Source organism: Torulaspora delbrueckii, chromosome 1, assembly GCF_000243375.1.
Source record: "Torulaspora delbrueckii CBS 1146 chromosome 1, complete genome".
Taxonomy (NCBI): domain Eukaryota; kingdom Fungi; phylum Ascomycota; class Saccharomycetes; order Saccharomycetales; family Saccharomycetaceae; genus Torulaspora; species Torulaspora delbrueckii.
This window is the reverse complement of record NC_016501.1, coordinates 770,033-795,111: the sequence shown is the minus strand read 5'-3', so window position 1 is coordinate 795,111 and position 25,079 is coordinate 770,033. Positions and strand designations below refer to the sequence as shown.

Here is a 25,079-nt window from a genome sequence, read left to right as displayed (position 1 = left end):
TTTGATTAGAATAAACTGCTTGACAATTATTTAGTCCAATGGCTACCTCAAGCTTGACAGCCGTTTTCGGTACCTTTGAAAGTTGCAAAATGATTGACAAGGTCAAGTTCCGTAGATAAGGTGTCCCATCTATAGTTAACCCTAATGTTGGGAACGTTTGTTCTTCCAACATCATTTCCTTCGACTCCGTCATCTTCGAAGTTCTTTCCGATCCAATGGGCCTTGATCGAAGCCTCCCATCCACTTTGTAACACTGAATTCTTGGCTAATTCACACATATCCACGTTTGACAGCTTGTATATTTGTGCAGCCACTGAATACTCTTCAATCAAAGGCTCCCTTGTGTATGAGAACTGTAAGGGATCATCTGTGGAGAGTGAAACGTTCAAACCTCTCTTGAAATATCTAGGGAATGGGTTCTTGTCATATGTCAAAAACAAAGCATTGTTCGATAACGGTGACATAGCAATCCCAATTTGATCCAAGTAGTACAAATACTGAACGAATGGAACTTTCCTTAATAGAATACCATGGGATATACTTTGAGCGAGCAAATATGCTGACACCAGATGTTCCGGATCACCAGCTTCACCACAATGAGGCCTTAAGACCAAAGTATTGAACCCACGTTTGGCTCTCCATTGGTTTAAAGCAGCCAAATTTGAGTACAGGTAGTATAAGTAATAAGAATATGGTGGATTTTGTGGAGCCTCCCACAATGAAGGCTTTGGGTATTTTCTGTGGAAACGACGGTCGACCTTGGATTCGTCATCGACGGAGTCAAAGCCAATAACCCTTTGCAAAAAGACATGTAACTTGGGATGAGATTGTGGATTCTTAGTGACTTCAAATAACGGTTTGAAAAGGTTGGTTATGATATCCTGAAAAGTATTGACTGTACCTGTCTTCTTATAGATATCATAAAGACGCGGAATTTGAACCAACCAACGGACGTTGTGAGAGAAAATCTTGTTGTCAATCACCCAATTAGCAAGCTTGTCCCATTCATCAATAGATCTCCCGTAAACAGAAATTCTATATTCGCAGTTCTGATACTTGGAGTTTTCCAAGTCTGAAATAACTTGTTTAGTAATCTGCGCTAGGTAAGATCCCTTAATGTAGTTGTCAGTCTTAAGGAAGATCTCTCTCAGACGAGATTCACCTATTGGGTTGTATTTCAAGTTGAACTTATCGAATCTGTGGAAAGTATCCTTATGTGCATGCATATCCAAAGTATCAATAGATAAATCGTACCCAGACAGATTTAAAGATTTGAACACCTCGTTCAAAGTCAACACCTGATCATCTCTGAAAATGACCTTTTCATCACTACAATGTTTCAACTTGTGCTTGATGAACCGCAACAAGTGCTTTTGGTTCATACACGCCGAATGGTGAACGTGGGTATCCACTTTTCTAACATTGTAAAAATCCCTATGTGGGTTCCTCTTAGAGACACTGGTCTCCTGGTACTCATTCAGCAGGTAGTACAAGTTCCAACGAGCCTCCAGATACTGCAATCTTCTGAAGGCAAATGACTTGGCAGGACCATCTGACGAGATCGACACCAGCTTGTCCAGATCCAAATAGTAGTCACGTAAACTTGGTATATCAGCAATAACTTGGTCTAGGGCACCCGCGCGATGAACCGCATACGAATCATCCTCATTGATACCAAAATCCCACTCGCTATCCTCACCCGGTATATCGCACTGCGATAGATCAAACACCTCAGAATCTGGCTTGTTCTCTACTTTGACCACAGTCTTTGTGGCCGCATCATAAGTAGGTTTTGGAGGATGAGGATAGATCACCCAGCCTGGCTTATTCTTTGGATTCTGATCACTTCTTTGCATTGACAAGCCCTGATACTTGGCCCTCAAATTACGGCATTCGGCTACGTTCTTGTACAATCCAACCAATTCGGGCGAAGGAACATCGGTAAACTGCTGAGCAGCACTATCTGGAAGTGACCTCATCTTGTAAGATTCCTGCCTCCCTGGCTCTTTCTTCTCCTCCCTCTGCATCGAAGTTGGCTGGTCCATAATTGACGATGGAGCCAACCGATCATCCACTGCAATTTGTTTAGATCCGCTGTCAAATAACTGCTTACTCTCCCGGTAAGAGAAATGGGCATCCTGCATCCCAGAACCGTTTTCTGCCCCATGTTCAACCAGATCTTCACCACTTTGGTCGTACACCGGAGCATCGTAAGATGGAGCCGGCTCAAGAGACAGATCGGTCAATTCCTTGGTCGCATCATCCACATTCATCTTGAATACCCACTGATTAGCCACCAAACCTCTTCTATGAACCACTTTATAGGCTTTATGAGCTTTAATGTTGCTATCTTGTAGCTTGAATGGTTAATAGTCAACACGTTGAAGATGACGATGTTTTTGCGGCCCTTGATGAAGTGATTGAACGAATCATCACCACTTTCAGAGCCAAACAAAGGCTGCTTAGGAGGTTAAACAAGGTCATTGGGCTATTTAGCGATGGATACAAAGTATTTGGAGCCCGGGTTTGACCCTAGCAGCTTGAAAGTTGCACAATTAAGGCGAATTTTGACGGAAAATGGTGTTGAATTCCAACCACAGGCTAAGAAGAATACACTGCTGGGGCTATTTAACGAGCATGTTAAGCCCAAGATACCTAAACTGAGAAGGAGATATGAAAACTTATTGCCCAGTGATAAGGGAATTGTAACGGTTGGGACTGTCAACAAAAAGAAGAAGAAGAAGAAGAATAAGCTGGAAAGTAACCCGTCCGGCTCAGAGAACTACGAGGCCGATATTAACGCTAGTAAAAGTGACACTCTTGATCCAAGTGCGCATTTGAAGGAAAGCACGCCGTTTAGCGATGTTAATGAGTTTCAGCAAAGTAGTGGATTTAATCGGAAAGCTAGGAAACGTAAAGTAACTGAGGAATCCAATGTTAAGGATGCAGACGGAGATTTGGAGATGGACATGAAAGTGGAAGAAACTGATAAGAAGAGGAGACGTAAGATTGGTGAGGGTGATCATACCCCCATCACTGATAAAGTTGCTCGTAAGACAACAAAGAAATCACCTCATAGGTCTTTGACAATTGACAAGTTTGAGAGTTCGTCTTCGTCGGATTCTTCGTTCAATGAATCGTCCATCTTGAACGTATCCCGTCGCGATCAGTCGGGTCACTTGTCTATGGAAGTTGCATCTCCTAAGAACGATTTTAGCTATGGTAAGAGAACTTTGGCACCGGATTTGACAAAATTAAAGGTTTCACCAGCTTTTGAAGAGGAGCTAAAAATGGCATACAAGGAAAGTTCTGTACCAGTTCTTGCCCGCTCCGATTCGCAGTCGGGACAGGATAAAGAATACGCATCGGGCCCAGCAGATGTGTCATTGGAAAAAAACGAGTCTTCGATATCTGTAACACCAGTGCGCAGCGAACCTGCGTCTGAGGAGGAGGTGGTGCTATCAGAAGCCACTGTTTCTAAGGAAGAGGTTGCGCCAAGGGAAAGTTCCACGGACGAATTGGAACAAAAAAATTACACACCTGAGCTGATCACAGAGCAAGACGTTCAAGAAAGCGATGATCGTGTTAAACATATGCAGGAAGTTATTGACGATATAAATGAGAAGGCGCAGGAGACCCCACGGAGAACATATTCCAAAGTCTCTTCCTTCTTCAAGTCGCTTGCAACAACTTTACAGGCGTTATCCATATTTTTCCTAGTGATGACGCCTATTATTTATGGTCTCTGGTACCGTGAGCAAAGAGTTCTTGTTGGTTATTGTGGACATGAGATTGAATCGAGCCCGTCACTTGACTTTGAATCGCCAGTGTTAGCTGAATTTGGAGATCTTTTAGAAGCACAAAAACCAAGATGTTTGCCCTGTCCTGATCACGCTATTTGCTACCCATACATGAAGATGAAGTGCGGACCGGAGTATACTTTACAACCAAATAGATGGAGCTTACATGGTTTGATTCCACTGAGTGATGCATGTGTTAAGGACAGCAGGAGAGAAAAGTTGATCGGTGAGGTAGTCAAGAAATCATTAGAGTTCTTGAGAACCAAGAACGCTCAACATTCATGTGGAGAAGGGAAAGATGATCTCAAAAGCGGGATGACCGAGGAGGAACTTTACCAAATATTTTACGAATCTCGTGCGCCATGGATTAACGATGAAGAATTTGATGAACTATGGGCTCAGGCTGTTGCTGATTTGATTCAAGAGCCCGAAATTACCTGGAGGCAAGTGAGTAACATTTTCTTTGAGAGCAATTCAATATCGAGAGCACTTTTTACTAACGACTTTAATCAATATGTGCAGTTATCAAACGGTAAATTTGAAGTCCCTGATAGCCCCAGTGACGACGCTGAGACCGATGGTCTTCAAAGGGCGGAAGGACATCTTTCACAAGCAAACGGATACGAAAAGAACAGGGTTTTTCGCTCGACATCCAAGAAGTACATCGGCCTCAGGTGTAGATTTGAAAGAGAAATAAGCAATACATATCACAGGTTTTCTCATTTCATTTGGACAGTGATCACAATTAGCATTCTGATCAAACTAATCTCATACAAGATCAGAAATTATTACAAACAAAGGGAGGCAGTGGATCACATTAGCAAGAAAGTTATAATAAGATTAAAGGCAACTAAGAAACAACAGCAAGGAGCCAACTTCTTGAGCACAGTCCAACTTAGAGATGTATTATTGGCTGATATCACCGATCTCAAGCGTAAAAATTCGATGTGGCAGAGAGTTGTGAGGAAACTCGAGAACAATAACACCAATGTCAAGTCCAGCTTGATGGAGATCCATGGTGAAATAATGAAGTGCTGGGAGTGGGTGGGGCCAGTGGAAAGTGAGCCCAATAATGAGGAGAGAGAGCATGGCCGACAGCAAGAATAGCTTTAGGACACTTGATAATTTATGTAATATATAATCTCATTTTCGTTGATTTCTGTACCAGGAAGCAAATAGGTACAGTATGCTCTATTGACAAAGTAATCGAAGCAGAAAGGGTCGAATAATTGACGTATTATTGTATAGTTCGTAACGTCTTCTCCTAATATGGTTTTTTTGATATTGTTTTTCCAAACTCTCTGTTCATCTTATCTTTTTTTATTTTACGTTTAGTTGCCACTTAACAAGGTCTAAGTGATCAGCATCAATGAATGAATAAAAACAAAATGCAAAATAGCTCTAGGCTTAATATTTAAATTTATAAGAAGTGACTCAATATAAGGATAACAGAAGGACGTCTATGCAATACCAAATCCTTCATGACCTTCATTTATAGCCAACAGCAGGGAGCCCCTTAAGGTTTCGTATGAGCTATAGGCTGGGAGGTTTAGCTGATTGAAACAAGTATGCGATGACGGCAATCTATCAACGGAGCCATAATCTCTATGAATAGAGAATTTGCACACCCCACTAACTCCTGATAGCTCTTTAAACCCATTCAGTGGCACTTTACTAGTACCTGTGACGAACTGCAACAGCTTGGCACGTTCTTCTGCGTCGAATGATCTGACCGCTCTCCAGTAGTAGTTAATTTGTTTGCAGTTTGCAGTATAGTTCACGTACGTGGTATTGTTTTTCCAGTCATCAACGTCAATATCTGGTAATCCGCTCACCAGTAACTCCAGTTCTTGCTCATCGAAAATCGATATAAGTTCGATTGGGATCAAAGCGTAGAAGCCTTGTAAAAAGTTATCCATTTGCTCCTTCACCGAAATGTGTAGCTTGTACTCGACTATCTTTTTAACATAATCTTGCTTGTTTTGTTCAGTGACTGGAACGTTCTTACCGTTCTCAATAAGGTCGATTATTTTGTGTTCACCATAGTCGTCGGTCTCGACAGAGAAAGTTTCCTCAATAACATCAGTTATATCATTTTCAAGGATCCAGAGTAATGATTTATAATAATCTAGATCCAGAGATTCCATATCCTTTAATGAGACTGGTCTTCCTAGAATGTTCTTGTAAACCTCCCGACTGAAGTGACAGTCTAAGAAGCACTGGTCGCGAATTGCTTTTCCTATTATCATACCAATGAATTTGAAGAAAGATAAATGTTCTGGGTTAATTCCAGAAGTACGGTTAGGTCTGAAAGTGGTCTTATCTGATTCCACCGGCAAAAATAGTGCGTAGTCGGGGTTGAACATTTGTCTAGACAAAACCTGATACCATTCTCTAGTCAAGCCACCTGCGTCGACGCCACTCTCACCTTTAAAAGTGATTTCAAGTTTGGATTTCTTGATGTCATCATTAGACTTGAAGAATAAAGCTCTGTAAGAATCCAGAAACACTTGTTCTCGGCGAACGGTAATGCTCAATTTTGGTCTGTCCTGAGCTTCAGCACCCAATTTGGCAATAAAGTAATACCGTTTGTTGTCGAAATCGAGTACTTTTGGATTTTTAACAAGCAGCGAAAATGGTCCGCTCATCAGCTTTGGATTTGAGCGTATCATTTGGTTCAATAACTTCTTATGAGCCTCTGTGAAATGGAAAAATAGCTGATCTACTGGCAGTCGAGCGAAGTCCAGCGATTTTTCATCTTCATATTTCAAATTATTCATCTTATTCCCCTGCGGTGTTTTCCCGTGCTTGAACACGACCATTAAGGACTCGATAAGAGGCAGAAGAACAGTGGCCGATGTGCTGAGGCCCTTATGACTTTCGAACTCGAATAGACTCCTACTCAAGGAAGCCCATACTTGCCCCAATTTCATTTCGTTATAAACAGCCATCAACTTGTTTACGTCTTCTTCCGATAAGGTTTTCTTTTGGGTATAGAGATAGTCAACTGCGGTCAAAACTTTCAGCAATTTAGCCTGATGTGAACTAGGCAGCGTGAATTTTTGAACCAATTCTGAGTTGATCTCGTTACCGCTTGCTGCCGAGGTGCCTTCGAGGGTAAATTTCTCCAGGTCAGGCACAAGACTTTCGACAGTTTCAATTGCCAGAGATATAAGCTCTTTGGTAAATACGTTCACGGCATCTTTGAGAACAGAAAGATTGTGCATGATATTCAAAGTTTGCTGGAAAACTTTGGTATTACAACTCTCTAATCTTATGACAGAGACTATCTTTTCGAAATCATTACGATCGAAAAAGGGAACGGGAAATTTACGTTTGGAGTTGGCGCCATCGGAGTTCTTGGCAATTGCCTCAATAGGTTTGGTGCACACCTGTAAAATTTTTGTTAGTAAGTCCATCAGTACTGTCTCATCTGTTATTATCTTCCGATTCAAAAGGGCAAAAAGATACTTGATAGGCCATTTCAAGTTTTTATTGAATATGTCTCTTCTGTTCTTGACAGGGGCTTTGTTTATCATCAAATTCTCATGTTCTGTGATGAAAAAATACTTGAGCCTGCTGTCAGCTTCAATCAAGTTCTGTAATATTTCAATGGCTTGATTGGCAACAACTAAAGGTGTGCAGTCTGCGGGCAGCAAACGAATAGTTGAAGGGCTACCTTGCGCTTTAGCGGAGCCATGGACTCGTGAACATATTAGATTGTAAACCTTTTCCAATGAATGCTGGTCTATTACACCTTCCGTCAGAATGAGCAGCAGAATATTTATGATATCACTTCTGTTCTGTTTGTTGGCACATAGTCGGTAGAGAAGTTCATGATAAATTTCGCGGTGAACGTATGGCTGTGATATGAAAATGGACTTCATGATTGCAGCAATACCTGCACGGTCCACTAGTGGTGCGAAATAGACACGACCACCAGACTTCTTCTTTTCAGATTCTTCATCCCTTTGCTCTCTGTTGCCAACAGTATTTTGTTCGTTATCATCCTCCTCACCACTCACCATTTCTTCATCAATATCTCTCTCGTCATGCTCATTAATCGAATGGACGACATTTGAAAACCTAGATTCCGCGGTCTCTTGATCCAGAATCTCTTCTCTCAAGTTCTCAGGAATCGCATCGAGGAAATCGGAATCAATTTCCCTCAGATGTAAATCATGATGCATAGCCTCTGCTCTGCGTTCCCGAACGTGTTGAGCAAACACTTCTGCTCTCATGTCGTCTGGAAGAGCACTCAGGAATTCAGCGTCGATATCCGTGCCACCAATGTCGACTTCAGCACCGTCAATGATCACGTAAACGGGCTCATGTTCCACAGGCCCTTCATTTGTTTCAACAGGAGAAGCATTTTCATTCTCGATCGATGAGGGTTCCAATGGCTCTTTGGCCAAAGACTCGACTTTTGATTTGGCCAACCGTTTCTGCTCTTCATCCTTGCGCTTAGCTTCCTGAAGAAGTTCAAGGCTTGGTTTGTAAAGCCTCGATATAACCGTAGGTATGACATACGTTGCATAACTCTTTGAGTCATAGAACATGTCAAAGATATCCTTCCATCTAGAAACAGTCGGCTTCAAGACGATGCCATCGGGTGATCTTTCGTCGAAAAACTCGCCTGAGAATAGCACACCTGCAAAATGACTATGGTCTGGTCTATAGCGGGAACCAGAGTTAACGTTAACTAGTTGATCCGAAATGCCATTCTCAATTTCTTCCAGACCGGATGGACCTAATGGATTGATGAGATTACTTTGATGCCTCCGGCCACCGTTCAGTAAAGTTAATGACGGTAAACCTAGCGGTTGGTGCCCATGACTACGGAACGAGCGTTGATGATGGCGACCGTGATTCCGGCCGTCTTGCACTCGGAACAAGGGCTGGGTCTCGCCATGGAAAACATGTTCTATACCCTGGAAAACACCAGTAGCTTCGTCCTCATCGGAAGTGTCCTCTACGATGTCAAAGCCATCTGCAGTCGTCCATCTCCGCCTTATTCCACCTGGAACATCATCGTCGTTGTCTGCAGCATCAGCATCCTCTCCTTCGTCGTCCGACGCTGAGAGTTCTGACAGCCCAGACTCCCAGTCTGACTCCTCAATACCATAATCACTTAGATCGATATCCAAATCTGACTCGTATGGACCTCCTTCGACGTCGATTACATCTATGTCATCGCTCCCTTCGTAGCTGTCGTCCTCTCCGTTAGTAGCATCATTAAACATATCGTCGTCGTGGGCTCTCACTTCCTCTGAACTCATATCTTCAGAGATGTCTTCATTGCCTTCCGAGTCCATGTCCTCATCGCTATCGCTATCAAGCTGAGATGCGATGTCGTTGCCTTCATCAGCCTCGTTCTCATCGCTAAACACAACCTCAAAAGCTTCGTCATCAGCATCAACAAATGCGATGTCACCGTCATCGCCAATCAGCGAGTCTTCATCTTCTTCGTCGTCCTCTTCAATATCTGCGACGTCATACATACCCAACGCTGAATTTTTAAACATGTCAGAGGGATCTTCCTTATCAGACTCTTCGTCCACTTCGACTTCGTCATCATTCCCTTCTACTTTGAATAGATCCGAGTAGTTGTTTCTAACAGAGTTGATAGAGTTTAGCGGGTCAACGGCATTGTTCATCAATTTCTTGCAAAATGGGTAATTTAGATCAAGAAGAGCCATGCAATCAGTAATTGCAGACGGAACATTTAACTCTATCATTAGCTTGCAAATCTGATACTGATCAGCATCGATTTTATTGGAGTCCAATATCAAACGCAGATATGGAGCTTGAACGAAGACCATTGAAGAGATAATCTTGAACCATGTGTCCAATTTGCTCACATTGGCTTCAAGCAGCTTGGATGTTGAAGATGTATTCCGCAAGGCTTTTACGATTGACTCAATAGTAAACTTTCTGATGAAATTCATGTCAGGATCAACAACCTTCAAGTCGCTTTTCTTGTTATTGTCATCTTGAACTGTTGCGAGAAAACCTACAATGACAGATCTTGCTAGCATACCAACAACCTCCCTTCTTTTGGCCTCAAATTTACTCTGCTCGCGGCCCACTGACTTGTCCAGTAACTGATACAAGAAGAAGTTCAAAGCTGTAGCTCTAGGCTTCGGGAATTCAGTATAGGAGTTCCGCCTGTCAAAGGTCAAGAACTCAAACTTGCTCTGTTTGTAACTGCTCACAAGCTCTACTAGTACTTTTAGTAAAAACATCATGTAAGCACACACAGGGTTTCGAGCGGGATCCACCTTGTCGTCTTTCTTCTCCTTCACTTCCTTTTCAGGCGAGACAGGCTCGGACGTCCAATCTTTTTTAGAGGCCGCCATTAGCTGTGACAATAGAAGGTGGACAATACCAGTTCTGCTTTGAACATCTGCGGTAGATGCGGGCTTTACTCTACTTTCGTTTGCTTCCTTTTCCTCTGGATCAAAAACTCTGGCTAGGTTGTATTCGATTAATTTCCCATCGTCATTAAACGATTGGAAGCGCGCATGTTCACAGAGAACATCGACGAAACTCTCAGGATTTCTCATAACAACGTGCGGCTTCTCCTCTACAATGCCTGTCAGGTCACGTTCCTTCTCCTTGTGATCGCCTATGATTCTGGTGGTAAAGCTTTTGTTTAGTTCACAGCGAATAAGCGAGGTGACGATGTCTGTAGTCTCGAAGCAACGTCTTACAAGCAGCAAGAATGATGATTCGAGATAATTCGTTTTCTCCGACTTCTGGAATACACCTATGACCTTCAGAAGCTTCGAAAGTATCCCGGACCTTGATATTTCTCCAGCAAACACTTCATCTCTGGCGTAAAAAATTAGGATACGACATGTTGCTAGTGCCGAGTAAAAGCTTGTAATCTCACCTACTCTAATTAGCGTGTCAAAAATGCTTTGCTTGATGTCATGGGGGATGCGGTATACAGGAGTCATTGGAGGTAATCTGAAGCGAACATTGACATCCGAAGGAAGGGATTCCAGCGCAGGAACTTCAGATTTGGCCAAAATGATCTCGTAAACATATAACGCTTTTGAAAACCACGGACTGTTGATAAATTCAGGTTTTAGAGAATTTTGAAGATAAGTCAAAAATTTGTGAATCTGATTGTCGGCATTTTCATAAACGTACTTTTCATTCAAGAAGATACCAAAAAGATGAATGAGGGAAGATAGCGTCGCGCTGTCTTGTGAATCGGTGTCAATCACTTTGTCTAGTACCTTTGCAGCAAAATTCTCACTAGGTTCATCGTAATTACTGAACATCTGCAAAAGAGTTCTTGCAAATGCATTGACAAGTTTTGGATAGTTTGGCAACACATCGAACACCGTTTGAGGTAGATCGTTATCAAAAAATTCATTCCGCATCGAATCTAGATCATCGCTAGAGCCCTTCTGCTCATACTGGGGCTCCAAGGGGGCTGGATGTACTTGCCATGTGTCAGTTGAAATATAACTTTGATATTTCGACCATTGTTCCTCGTTGAAAACCTCGGGCTTTTCGTTTGAGGGAAGTTCGTCGTCGACCGAGGAAAGATAAAGTTGTGCTGTATCTTCAGTTATGCCGCATGCCTTTAGAAGTTGAACCTTTCTTCTTGAGGGAGGGATTAAATCCCAACGCAGCTCATAAAATTCTTCATCTTCTTCGTTTGCATCAGAAAATACATTTTTGAGCATAGTTAGGGTTTGCTTAAATGCCGCGTAAGGTACTGAACGTGATTGACGGTTGAAAAGTAGACCTCCCTCGTTCAAATCAAAAATGAGACCGAGTGCCAAAAGTTTGACTAGCACCATAAGTGCCTTGGTAACATTGTAGTCATCGAGAAGATGAGGGTAAAATGTCTCCATACTGCTCACATTTTCCATTGCTTCGAACTGGATTGACTTGTTGAAAAACGTGAGCATATTCAGTAGACAACTCAAGGTCAAAACTTCATCTGAACCTTTTATGTAGTCGACCTCTTCGATAGCAGCCATGTCAGTAAACGTTGACATCTTTGCGAATAACGCTTTAATTGCATCAAAATAAAACTTGTACCCTCCCCCTTGGTAGAATAAATAAGCAGGCACAGTTTGAAGGATACCGGTGCCTGTTACTGAGGTTTTGGGAAAAGTGAAAATATGATTGTTGAAATTGAAGATCATCAGAAAATAAGGAAGATTGTTGTCAAGCGGAACAGCGTGCATCATACTGATCACCTGCTTAGTGACTTCATCAAAAATATGAACTTCAAGCGCCCTGTCATAGCTCTCAAAATCAATGTTTTTAGCGTGGCTTAATCGCAAAAAGCACCTGAGGAGCATAGCTGTACATGATTGTAGCTTATTGAGCACAGCTCTCACTTCAAATGAGTTTTTGAGTTTAGCAGATGTGAAGTTATCCTTGATCTCTCGTCTAGTAGGTTTGCTCACATGAATCTGAACTGGAGGCACGTTTCCGAGTGTTGAAGGCTGGGTTTCAGTGATCGCGTCATCAGGCATGTATCTTGTCAGATACATTTCTTCTAAAGCACATTTTTGAAACAGTAACCTCAAGTTCTCTATAATCGCGAGTCCAGCCTTATCGAGGTATTCCATGATCTGCAAGATGCGTGCTGAGGAAAGGGAAGTGATGTTGACGTAAACATCTGTTGTTATGTATAGGATCGTTGACAAACGATGAAGGTCAGCCAGCAAGTTTTCAACGTCACTGTTGTCCCTTCCAGTTTTGGCTTGTAATATGAAACTTTCATTGTTTTGGAATGTCAAAAACCCTCTAATTGAATGCAGTTGTTCGTCTAGTGCCTTCATCATCGAAGGCAATGCAAAATCTTTGTGATGCTCGTCAAATAACTGAAGAACATCAGTGAAATTCAACAAAGCTTGAGAAGTGGTATAGTCGAAAGGAGGTCTCTTCATCGCGATAATAGATAATAAATCGTCAAAATTAACTTTCTCCGGAAGGCCCTCCAAAGTGGAATTTTCCAAGGTCATACCGTAAAATATGTCGGCAAAGCAGTCGACAGTGGGAGTAGACTTTTGGATGTCCCAAAAGGCAAGCTCGCCTGCATTCTCCTCTTTTTCTTCAACGAGTTCATCTTTGTTTTGATAGAATAGCTCAGTACCATTTGGAGAAATGTATAGGTATGGCTGGTCAAAATCAATTTGATCAGGCAAATTTTTAACTATGTTGGCAAAACAGTCCAGTATATGAGGTTTCAACTCAGGATAATGTCTTGCAAGCTCATCCATAGATGCACCCAAATCTGTCGCTTCCTCCTTCCATGATAAAACTCTGGCATACTTGGGTCCTGCCACTGCCTCGAATAGTAATGGAATCATGTTTTTTTCTTTCACTTTATTCAGGCCATCAGCGTTTAAGCACAGAGCTGAAATAACATCAGGAAGAAGGGAAAGAAGTTCCGAGTAAGGGCCCAAAAAGTCCGAGAAATGATCTATAATATAAGGAATTAATCCTGCTTCCACTAGAATTGGATAAATGGTTGGCTCACTATTAATGACCCTTTGAATGACGTCTAAGACGTAGGTTATCAATGTATAACCAAAAACGGGTCTATTTTCCAAAATCTTCTTCAGAGAAACGAGAATTGGAGAGTCAATAAGATTCCTGATACGGTCACCAGAATCAGTTTTTAGAAGCTTCAAAACAAGTTTTAATAAGCTTCTGATATAAGCTAGCTGTCTGAAAGAGACAGAATAGTAAACCACAGAATACTTTGGCGGGCTGCCATAATCTGGATTTTCGAGAGCGAAATCCACCTCTTCAGTGATTGAGTTAATGAGTATAGTGAACCCATTATTGTTGATGAATTCTGCCGTAGAGTCAACATCATTGATGACTGCCTCCAAGAGATGAGTTGCTGAGGCCATTGTACGTCTATAATTGGAGTGTTTGACCGATATGATATCCAGAAGGCTTGGAATTAGTCCGGCCGATAGAAGACTTTCATGCAAACCCTTTACGTCGGCCAGGTTTGAAATCAAGTAGAAGAAACGTACATTGTACTCTTCATCAACTTCCGGGGAATTTTCTCGCAGGATCTTACCAATATAGCGTAAAATTTGGAAAAGTAAACCGTGTGACATATTACCTCCAAGGTTTCGGACGATATCTGAACACCAAACATGCTTCAACGAAACGCATTCGAGAGCGAACAGACTGTCTAACCTTAGTTCTTTGGGTACCTTGGTCTCGGAAAGTGATATGAATTCCGTCAGGCTGTTAAATGCATAAGGATCCAACTCAAATAGTTTGGAGCTAACTTGAGGCGGTATGAAAATTGTGTTTACAAGAGCCATAGCGTTGAACTTGGCCCTCAATATCAGACTTCTCAGTTCTTTATTCTCGAAGCAGTCATCACTGAATGCTTTAGCAATAGTAACTTTTAAAGAGAAGTCGAACCACTCTTGTGCTGGGATCACCTCCATACCTTTATCAAATAACTGTTGTAAAGAATGACTTTGCAGATCTTCCTGAGAGAGGAAAAACTTCTTCATCGATGATTGTGCACCATTATAGTCCCTCAAACCGGCGTTTTGCGATGCTCTTTTGTTAGCATTTGTGGATGACGTGTAGTAAGTATATTTCAATTTGGAAAACTTGGTAGGATACTTCTTCTTATCGAAGTATAAGTCGACCAAGGAAAAATGCTCTCCATCTTCATCCATTGTAGAGGATGGTAAACACAAAGCCAATTTGAGTGCTTTCTTCTTGAGGTGAGAATCACCCAGAATGTTTTCCGTGTCTATTCTCTCACGGGCTATGATATATCTCTCCCCGATTATAGCTAGCACTTTGACGGCACAAAGCTTCACTTTAAAATTGGGGCAGTTCAACATATTGTTCATGACATCCATTGAAGAGTAAATGAACCTATTTTCTGTGTTGCATAGCAGACGAGCAGTGAATTGCATTAAATGAACACATAATGATTCATCGTTCTTCGACATTTCAATCAACTTGACGGGGTTCTTCTGGAAATCAGAAGACTTATAAGAATATTTATCCACAATTTTGGACATCATTTCATCCATTCTATTTAGGACTGGCGTCCAAACAAAGAGGTCATCTCTAGACCTATCCCATTCCTGGATTGATATAAGCTTTTCCACAAACTCTGCTTGATCACATTGTGTCAAATCATCCAACAAAGGCTTGAATGTCTCTGCATTTTGCTCTTTTTGCATCTTTTCATATCTGCTTAACCTAACCATGATTGCGTTTCTTATCAGTCGAAAAAATTCACAGGTGAAACAAACAATCTAAATGGATCAAAGTCAATCAGACAGTACCGCTAATGACAAAGTCCAGATTGTTTATGCTGATTAGTATTGTAAGTTCCCCTTCTCATCATATAGTTTAATTTGCATTCAGTCGTTATAAGCGCTGGTTGCCGGGTAATGAGGTCGAATGCTATATAATACTCATACTTATAGCGTGATAGATAGTTATATGAGATCCTGGGGATACTGTTGATAGTACCACGTAGCCCAGATGATGCAGCTGGCGGGAAAATCCTCAATTATGGGCTTGCCTTTCTTAAATGTGGTGGATTGACTTTTGGCCTGCCAACTTCTCTTCTCGTGGGTTTCGGAGGTTGAGGCAATACTGAGCCTGAATTGGGATGAATTACTGTATTTGGAGGAGCGTATCGTGAGGAAGTAGTTGATGTGGGCTGAGAATTGGGTTCGATGGCGCTTGGTTGTGATACAGAACCTTCGGCTCCAATTTGTTTGCCTTTGGCAGCAAACTTTTCGTAACTTGATTCTCTTGAATCGTCGATCCCCTTCTCCTTCAAAAGACTAGCCGGGACAGGTTTCGAAGTGGTCTGATCAACCGTATGTCTTATGGATTGGGCCTGGTACTTGGGGTCAAACATATTCTCTTGTGTAACGGGTCTCTTGTTTTGTACCGTTGGGGCAGCTTTGGCAGTAACAAACGTGACACTTTCGTTGCTTGTCTCTTCCGATGGACGCGGTACTGGAGCCGGTTCTTCTTTCCTGCCCATGTTTATAAGATCGTCATCCTGAAAATCATCACTGAACATTAAGGAATCATCCAAAAGCTCGTCTTGCTCAGCCCCTACCTCTGCTGATTGCTCTTCAGACCTTTCAACGTTGTTCGAAGGCGGCTGTTGTCTTTTTAGTTCAACAGGCCGTTGCATTGGTGGTTGTTGTTGACCATTAGTGGCCGATTCAGACACCCGATCGAGGCCGGCAGTCCCAGTTTTGGTGAGTCGTCTGCGTTTGCTCATGTTGCCGGCCTCTGAGTGATCGAGAGTGTTTGATCTAGAGCTTTCACTGATCTCATCAGAGGGCCGAAACAAACTTCCCTCATCGAAATCAGGTGGATCAAACTTCACTTTATCAATTTTCGATAGAAAGTCCTTATCGTAGAGACAGTTACCCAATGCATTCCCAAATCCTCTTAAAGATCTCTTCAAAGCATCCGTGACAGCCGACTTCTTGGCCCTCTCAAAAGCAGCTGCTTTCCTACGTTCGTTCTCTACAGTCCCATAACCAATATCCTCTCTGAAAGTACCATTCTCGAGTGATACACGTACAATTGCAGTACAACCTATACTAAATTTGCCCTGCCTTTCGTCCAAAAAGTCGACAATCACACTCTTCACCTCCGTAGACCAACCATTGTAACCGAAAATCTGATTTGCAAGGTTTATCGCTCTCCAACCTTCAATGTAAGCCACTCGGCTGCTTCCAAAGCCCACTCTCTTCGATATATACTCGGGACCGAGCTTTTTATCCAGTTTGGTTTGAATATCCTCGTTCGTCTTCACCACAAGTGGTTTCCTTTCCTCCATGTCTCACAACTGAGTGATTCAACGGTAAAAACGACTACCAGAGCCTCTTACCGCGTTTGGGACGCCTCTAACATGCTCATCAAATGGCTTCTTGTGTGGCGAAACCATCGAATTATCTTGCAATCGATAATTTGGCGCCTTACCGAAAATTGAAAAATCGATGAAAAGTTGTCAACAAACAAGTCATCCTGCTCATTAGTATAAAGACTTGAGAAGTCTCCAGCAAGTTCAATCGATACTCATACATATTGCAATGCTAGATGCACCGATACCGCTGAGCTCGCGGTATAGTTATCATACAATCTTCGGAGATATCTGCAAGACAAGGTTCAATCATTTAGCAACTCGAATGTCACTCATTTTTACAGTTTTGCAGGCAGTTCTGCTCGCAGTGGTTTCAAATCGGTCTTCTTCGAATCTGGAAAGAGCATTGAAGGTTCCGCTATGGGTTTTCCTTCTTTATGTATCATCATTGTTCATTGTTGTCGCTAGAAAGAACTACCTACATGTGCAATACAGAGGATATTCCAATTTGCTGGAAGTGATTTTCGGACAACTGGTTTGTATGAGGGCAATAGTGTATGAATCCGTTCATCTGGTGTGCAGTTTCCTGATTTCGTTGACATATAGTGATGTTCTGGGGTTAGGGACCGCAGTTTCATCATACACATTCAGCCAGTGCCTACTTCTATACGTTTGGGTATTGGTTCCTACTCTTTACACTCTTCAGCATTGTCTGTTTGATTTGGATAGACTTTCGTTCAATTTTGAAGCTCATTTTCAGCCACCTCAACAGTACATCAACGCTAGTTTACCTAGGATCATCACCAAAAGTGCTATTATGACACTGTCACTCGGTTTCGTATCTCCACTTATCTTTTTCCTGATATATTCATGTTGGTGGGTTGGTTTTGTCGGCCATTTACAACTGATGTTACTTTCATTTTGCATCTTTATCAACCTAGAGTTTATCAACATTGCATTCAACGCCCACATGTCCATTGGTTGTCTACATAAGGGTAAACCAATTTCATCTTTGTCTTCAACTCCAATAGAGACTTTACTTACCGGCTTGAGCTCTAAGAAACCATTCACTAAATTTACAGCTTTCCAAGAATTGTCCTTCAGAGCTACGTCCGCTGATGCTTCATTAAGAGTTCCAATCTATCATACACGCTATAGAAACACACACATATGGCCGGTGATCCTCAGTGAATGCCTGGCCACTTTGCAAGAGACTAATGAGAGTGTAACAAACTATTTGAAATCCTTGGAAAACAGCATGAAATTACAAGATAATCCCAACTATAGCCAAACACTCTATGACAACGTTGATGAAAAACTGTTCGGAAATAAAGTTGCTGTGAACCCAGCAGGGTTTTCCTCTTCTCAATCGCGATTCCCTGGTTCTCCGCCAGTCCTTTCACAAAATGGTCCTTCACGCAAAATAACGCTGAAAGACGATAATGTTTTGTTGAGAAGGAACATACCAAGGGATGAGAGAGGAGGCTTTACGTATGGTTCCAAGAACTTTATTAGTGCTCCTCATGCATTCGACGAACCGATAATCACACAGGAAACTACGCTACTGAAGTTGACCGGTGCCCTATTGCGTGCTGCAAGGAAGCAGATCAATCTATTCTTCTTTCCCTCGGCAATTTCCTCGCAGGATCAACAGCCACAGGTATCTATCATCGAGGCGTGGTGCATCTCTAAGAGGAGACAGGCTGAAAAATTAGTACCTCAGGCTGTGTGCCTTGCTGAGTGTATTATATCTTTAATGGGCCTATTGATCAATGCCATTGAAGAAGATCCAAAAGGTGGTGTCGTATCCTCGGTTGGAGAAGTGCTGAAATGTTTGGAGAGATCAGTCGGTGCATTAGGCCGATTTGCCGACTGGCATCCTGAGGTAAACAGAAAGAGCACAGATACTGATGGCGAATCACCTGACGTCATCTCTATACTATATGATCTATCTGTCAGTGCTTTCCTAGAAATTGTTCTGAAGTACAATGTGCTGTTGAATGATCTATATCTTGATGACGATGTGGTCAAATTGAGCAAATGGGTACTTAGCCAGTGCAGTGAATGATTTTTCTCATTCACGATAGAATCATATTGATATTTATGTAAATTGCTGCTTATGTACAACCCTATCAAGACAGGGCAAAATGAGAATACTGATGACTAATTAGGATCTATCGGATTCAAATGGTGCTGGCGAACCGCCGCCATTTTCCTTTCCAGGTTGAGGATTGCTGTCCAGAAACACTGGCTTCAAGACCTGCTCATCAAAGTTGTGAAACCATTGAGAGTCAGAGTTAAAAATATTACCGAATGAGTCTTTCAGACGATGAGTCTCTATGGAGACGCGCGATACCACTGGGTTGTTAGGACTTGTAGCACCAGCTACGGGCGGGAAGTCTGAGAGCAAGTTGCTTTCGGTTGCATCCGGAATATCTAGAGCAGTAGGTGTTCCAGCGGGCGAGTTTTCATCTGAGTATGGTTGCAACCTGGTGGCAAATGATCTGGCGAGACCTGACGGCCTAGGAGCCTCGATATCGAACTCATCATCGCTATTGTCATTCTCATCGACGCAGCCAGTCTTGATGTTTAGCACTTCCAGCATACCAGCTGTGGTCCCGCCAAATATGATTACGGTGAGGACCACCACCACCAAGACAGTCGCTAGCAGAGTAAACTTGAATTCACCTTGAATACCCATAGCCAAAGCGACCCCAACGGCGCCTCGCAGACCGGCCCAGAAGGTCATCACCTGATAGTTGTAAGGCATCTCATCCGGTATGGATATACTGGTAGCGGCAGAACTGCCCATCGACCTCACAGTTTTCATCTTGTAAACCCAATTAATGAATCTAGAGAGGGGAAAGACTGAACACCAACGCGCAATACAGATAGAGAGTGCCGTGACAATGATCAACACAGGTTTATAGACCAGTTCTACTTCTGTGAATAGCTCCAATCCAAGGTAGATGAAGATGAAATTTTCGGATAGCCTTGCCAGTAGTTGGAATATGAATTTTATGGTGATCTGAGCTCTCCTAGACATATTATAGTATGCGTAGTGTTTCAATGTTATACCACAGAACAATAGTGATACGATTCCTGACATATGGCAACCATTGGAGAAGAAATAGGACTCGTAAGCGATTAACAGAATAATACAACTCTCGATCTGTGGATACCTTCTAATATGTGTGTGCTTCAAAATCAATGCCACCAGAATCCCAATGAACAAACCGATCAGTAAAGAGATCATGAAAGTCATTAGGAAAAGACCGATACCTTCAAATAGAGAAGAAAATTTAGCCGGTGAACCGTGAAACTTTTGACACGTTTCAAACATAACAATAGAGATGGCATCGTTCAACAGGGATTCACCAAAGATAACAGTGTACAGTTTTGGGTCAACTTTGTAAGCGTTAAAGATCGATAAGATTGTTACCGGGTCGGTAGCAGATAGTGTAGCCCCAACGGAAAGCGCATCGACGAAAGAGATATTGATTCCCTCAAGTCCCAACGCAGTCCATATGAAGATGATGATCCCAAGCACAACAGCGGATATAAATGTACCTGGAATTGCGAACGTTAGGATGGAGAACATATTGTTGAAGAAGTTCACCTGATTAAGTTCATAGCCGGAATTTAGGATGATAGGCGGTAAGAGAACGTTAAAGAAATAGGACGAATTGAAAGTAACCGTATCCTGAATATAATGTCCTGGAGACAACCGGATCACAAGCCCCACAACCATACCATAGAAAATAGATAGCACAGTTTCGTGCACCGCTGTTATACGTCTCTGCGATAGATAATAACTGGACCACAGGGCAGATATCAGCAAAAAGAGCAGGATGCACAATGCCCACGACGAAAACATTTCCTCCGTGACAGGATTCACATCTCCAGTGGGGTCTCCGGTAATAGGATCACCATCGACAGGCGCACTTGGCATAGGCAGTAATTCGTCCTCATCAAGTTTCAAAACCGCTCCACCGGCGCACCAAGCCACTTTGAACGCTAGACTCAGCAGTAGTCGCACTAGCATAGCTCTCAAAACCCCAGGTATAGATGCCTTGGACCTGTAGAATTGGGTTGAAAGATCTTTGATTAGTACGGCCCCTTTCATATTAAACACTATGGATCGCTCCGTCGAAAGCGACTACTTTCTGAAGAATGGTATCGAATAGCGGTCTAACGAGGAACCAGGAGGTCAATTGACTGTCAAGAGCATTTTCAGCAAGTCAACTTTATCCTAGACCGATCAGATCTGCCCTTTCTGTCTTGCGAGCGCCAATTCATGGTCAAATTGGAAGACGAAACGCGTTTTAAGCGCTGTAGAATAGTTCACGGGCAGTACTCATACGTCAGCGACCTCAGCAAGGTTCATTCAGATCCTCCAGGATCACTCTTGAACTGATCTTTTACTGTGACGTCTTGTCTAGATCTCGTTTGATTTCGCGATGCTCTCAAGAATATGAAAAATTTGGCAACTTCAATCAAAAGTTCGAGTTCACAGGTACCCGTTGTAAACAGCCCGAATGCCTCGTCCTATCGTTTTGTCTGGCCCCAGTGGGACTGGTAAGTCCACTTTGCTCAAGAAATTGTTCGCCGAGTTTCCCAACAAGTTTGGTTTCAGCGTTTCTTCAACCACTCGTTCTCCAAGAGCTGGTGAGGTTGATGGTAAGGACTACAACTTTGTTCCAGTCGAGGAGTTCAAAAGGATGATTTCTGCAGACGAGTTTGTCGAATGGGCTCAATTTTCAGGCAATTATTATGGGACCACAGTTGCTTCTGTCAAGAAAGTCGCCGACTCTGGTAGAACTTGTATCTTGGACATCGATATGCAAGGTGTTAAGTCTGTCAAGTACAAGACCGACCTAGACGCAAGATTTCTGTTTGTAGCTCCACCTTCAGTGGCAGATTTGGAGAAAAGACTTAGAGGTAGAGGTACTGAGACCGAAGAATCCATTGCCAAGAGACTTGCAGCAGCCAAGGCTGAAATCGAGTACGCAGAAACAGGCGCCCACGACCAAATATTGGTCAATGACGACCTCCAGAGAGCCTACAACGAGCTCAAGGAGTTCATTGCCCAGGAAGAGTGAACTTTTGTTCATATAGATGATTATATAAGCCTTAAAGATAGCGCGAGTTGAACTATTTGACCACTCCACCACCACAACAAGAACAACCATGTCGCGCATGCCATCGAGTTTCGACGGGGGCGATGATGACGTGAAGGAGATGCCCTTCATGGAAAAGATTGTGTTTCATTGTAAGCAGCAACCATTAGTTCCGTTGGGGACATTACTTACCACAGGTGCTGTTATATTGGCAGCTAAAAATGTCAGAGGAGGGAACAAGTTGAAAGCCCAAATCTACTTTAGATGGCGTGTGGGGCTGCAGGCAGCTACGCTGGTTGCATTGATTGCCGGTTCGTACGTTTACGGGTCTGCAGTTCAGCAGCAGAAGAGCAAAGAGGAACAGATGCGTGAGAAGGCCAAGGTTAGAGAGCAATTGTGGATCCAGGAACTGGAACGTAGAGATAAGGAGACTCATTATAGGAAGAAGAGGGCCGAACTGGTCCGTATGAGGGCCCAAGAAGACGAAGAAGCGATTGCTAGGCTTCAAAAGGAGTTAAAAGACCTGGAGATTCAGATCAGAGGCCAGGCCGATTAGTCCGAAACGGTCATGACCCCAAGGAAAGGTCTCTATAGGAAACTAGAGGCTGACAAGACGAGTGGCAGCCATTAAGAGTTTCTCCCGATGGCTTAGACTAGAGTTATTCACTTGTATATAAGTTCACAGTCATTAACAACGGTTATCTTATAGGGATTAGCTAAGATAGGTTAACAAGGTACGTCTACTCTAGCCCACTTAGAGACTCTGCTGAGCTTGCTGAAGTTCATCATGGAGTGTCTAGCGCTGGCGCCTCTGAGATTTACCATTTGGTCTTCTGATTTTCGGTTGATTCGAACCAATTTGCTTGTGAATGCTCATCCCAAAACCACTGTTAAGAGATTGCTGCAATACGTGCATTCACAACTGGTTGCAGAATTGGAAGCTAGTGGAAATGCTGACAACGGACAATTAGAAGGTGTTGAGGCGTACACACTCCACTACAGATCACAGGAATTGTTGTTGAATACATTTCTGCAGGACGTGGAACCCATGCATGGTCAGGGTTTTATTAGATTAAGGTTTGAAAGGAAGAGCAGTCGCTCTGGGAGTGCAGAGAATTTAGAATATGATAGGGATACAGATTTCTCGACCACAAATCTAGAGATCAACGTAAATGCTCTTTCAGTTGACAAAGTCATGTCTATTTATGAGCCCAACGTTGCAATGGGGATCACGATGGCTAGGCTGAAGAAACTTGTGTTGAAGGGAGTTTACGATTACGAAATGAAAGATAGTAAGAATCTATGTGGGCTGAAAGAGAGTCATGCAGTTTCGGACCTGGCAGGGTTCATAATCAAAGGGAAACAAAGTCCTGTCAGTTTGATTGCTGGGGAAGGGTCAGAATTGCAGGACGATTTAACATTATCAGAGCTTTTGGGATACGATTTTGCTCCCGAGAAAGCTAGTCATTTCACTGTAATGTTCAAGATCCGGCATAACGTTGAGAGTAGCGACGGAGAGGATTCAATAGTACTTCAATTTGTCTCGGATGCTACTCTTTCTGTCAACGAAATGACGGTGACACCGGACACCACCGTTGAGCATGTCAAAGAGTTTATTTGCTCGGTGTATGCGCATGCTTTACGTCTGTCGACAAATGACATCAAGCTGATCTACAAAGGTCAATTAGTTCACATGACTGATTTTGCTGGAAACCCTGCCAAGATGATGAGCTATATCAACGAACCAGGCAGAGCCAATATCCACGTTCATATCAATCAAGAGTTTAATGAACCCGGCCCTGGATTCTGGAGTGAACTTTTTAGTCACCGTGAGACTTTAGAAGGGACGAGGACAGAGGCGGTTGACGTGGCTGCACATTCTATGCAACCATCATCCTCCGTACGGTCGCAGACGCATCCCACCAATCCATCCCCAATTGTCGCTGCCGGTAAACGCCAGTACAAATACGTTACCTCCTCTGGAGTGCCTGTGCAACTGACGGAGGAACGTTTCGTAAAATGCATGCTCAACGATGAGCAAATCCTTGTACCTGCCAATAACTTGGATCCTTTCAAAATCCAATTGCAAGTGGCGGGGCACACCATCTCGCTATCTTCAATTGACTGCATAGTTGAGGACGGGTTCGTGAAATTGTCCCATAGTGCGATAGCTAGGTTGGAATCTAAAATGCAATGCTCGATAGTGAAAAACAGTTATGCCATGCAAGAGGTAAACGTTAACTACATTGGCGCCAATGGTGATGACTCGATTCAACAAAATCGCTGGAACCCGATAACGTACTTGAGGGACAGTTTACCTGCTGCATTACTAGTGTTCCGGACCATATACTTGATTGGTAACTACTCCATTATCCCAATTTTCTTCCTATCGAGATTGTCACCACTCGTGGAACGGAAATACATTTTTCTGATCTCAGTACTGTACGTTCTACGAGGTATTTGGACTACTCGTGAAATTTGGGATATGTGGTCTGCCTATTTGAACTTGAGTGTCATTAACGAGGACACATATGTGGAGATAAAGAACTACATAACTTCGGGATCTTCGACTCGCCAATTCTATCAGGACTGCAAAAATTCTACTGCAGTGACAGATATCTTCATGGCGGCCAACCTTCGCGAGGCAAGATCCAATCTCTTTGCAGCCCACGATATTCATGGTTTCGAAGGCGACAGCACAGCGGCGCTTAACGACCTGTTCCAAAAAATCCACGACAATGAGTTACCTAAGGAACCCATGGATGCCTTTGTTCTCAGCTGCTTGAATCTCTACGGCACCAACAGAAACACAATCTCTTCACCATATCGAGAATCCCTCCATGAATTACTGTTGATTGCACATAGAGACATGGAGAGAAACCGTCCATCGCATGAACTTCCCTGGTACAAGCACGTCCTACACACCATGAAGAACCAAATTGAAAGATTGAGAGAATTACAGGTGACTACAAAGATCACTGAACGAGTCATCCCAGATCCAGCCCACGATTCCATTCCCATGGCCATACTGAAAAACGTCATCCTCTTCTTTCTGATCATATTTCCACCAGTCAAGAACCACGTAGATGTCATCATACGCGAGCGGGCCAGCCGTATCAATCAACTGGACCAACCACAAGAAGAACAAGCTGAGCCTGAACTCATCCAAGAATTACCAGCGAACGCATCAGGTGTCCAAAGACACCGAAACGAGCAGGACGATTAGTAAGTATATAACCAAAATTATAGCATTTACTTGAGACATGAAAACGATTCCCAGCGGTCTCG

General features: G+C 42.8%; 9 protein-coding genes across 9 annotated transcripts; 5 read left to right on the top strand and 4 right to left on the bottom strand.

Moving 5' to 3' along the window:
* Positions 1-47: 47 nt before the first annotated feature.
* AMD1 (AMP deaminase) lies at positions 48-2,273 on the bottom strand (the record flags this gene model as incomplete). The annotated part of the gene is made up of 1 exon (XM_003678938.1): positions 48-2,273. The coding sequence occupies one exon, from the start codon at positions 2,271-2,273 to the stop codon at positions 48-50; it is 2,226 nt and encodes a 741-aa protein (XP_003678986.1).
* A 225-nt stretch (positions 2,274-2,498) lies between these two features.
* Positions 2,499-4,907, top strand: TDEL0A04420 (uncharacterized protein; the record flags this gene model as incomplete). Its single annotated transcript, XM_003678937.1, has 1 exon — positions 2,499-4,907. One exon carries the CDS (start codon positions 2,499-2,501, stop codon positions 4,905-4,907), a length of 2,409 nt encoding a protein of 802 aa, XP_003678985.1.
* A 353-nt stretch (positions 4,908-5,260) lies between these two features.
* On the bottom strand, positions 5,261-15,040 carry TOM1 (E3 ubiquitin-protein ligase TOM1; the record flags this gene model as incomplete). Its single annotated transcript, XM_003678936.1, has 1 exon — positions 5,261-15,040. The coding sequence occupies one exon, from the start codon at positions 15,038-15,040 to the stop codon at positions 5,261-5,263; it is 9,780 nt and encodes a 3,259-aa protein (XP_003678984.1).
* A 308-nt stretch (positions 15,041-15,348) lies between these two features.
* RAD52 (recombinase RAD52) lies at positions 15,349-16,647 on the bottom strand (the record flags this gene model as incomplete). The annotated part of the gene is made up of 1 exon (XM_003678935.1): positions 15,349-16,647. One exon carries the CDS (start codon positions 16,645-16,647, stop codon positions 15,349-15,351), a length of 1,299 nt encoding a protein of 432 aa, XP_003678983.1.
* A 253-nt stretch (positions 16,648-16,900) lies between these two features.
* Positions 16,901-18,739, top strand: NDC1 (Ndc1p; the record flags this gene model as incomplete). The annotated part of the gene is made up of 1 exon (XM_003678934.1): positions 16,901-18,739. The coding sequence occupies one exon, from the start codon at positions 16,901-16,903 to the stop codon at positions 18,737-18,739; it is 1,839 nt and encodes a 612-aa protein (XP_003678982.1).
* Positions 18,740-18,838: 99 nt separating this feature from the next.
* On the bottom strand, positions 18,839-20,716 carry NHX1 (bifunctional K:H/Na:H antiporter NHX1; the record flags this gene model as incomplete). Its single annotated transcript, XM_003678933.1, has 1 exon — positions 18,839-20,716. The coding sequence occupies one exon, from the start codon at positions 20,714-20,716 to the stop codon at positions 18,839-18,841; it is 1,878 nt and encodes a 625-aa protein (XP_003678981.1).
* A 493-nt stretch (positions 20,717-21,209) lies between these two features.
* Positions 21,210-21,773, top strand: GUK1 (guanylate kinase; the record flags this gene model as incomplete). Its single annotated transcript, XM_003678932.1, has 1 exon — positions 21,210-21,773. The coding sequence occupies one exon, from the start codon at positions 21,210-21,212 to the stop codon at positions 21,771-21,773; it is 564 nt and encodes a 187-aa protein (XP_003678980.1).
* Positions 21,774-21,861: 88 nt separating this feature from the next.
* RCF1 (respiratory supercomplex assembly factor RCF1) lies at positions 21,862-22,347 on the top strand (the record flags this gene model as incomplete). Its single annotated transcript, XM_003678931.1, has 1 exon — positions 21,862-22,347. The coding sequence occupies one exon, from the start codon at positions 21,862-21,864 to the stop codon at positions 22,345-22,347; it is 486 nt and encodes a 161-aa protein (XP_003678979.1).
* Positions 22,348-22,578: 231 nt separating this feature from the next.
* USA1 (Usa1p) lies at positions 22,579-25,017 on the top strand (the record flags this gene model as incomplete). The annotated part of the gene is made up of 1 exon (XM_003678930.1): positions 22,579-25,017. One exon carries the CDS (start codon positions 22,579-22,581, stop codon positions 25,015-25,017), a length of 2,439 nt encoding a protein of 812 aa, XP_003678978.1.
* Between the last annotated feature and the right edge of the window lie 62 nt (positions 25,018-25,079).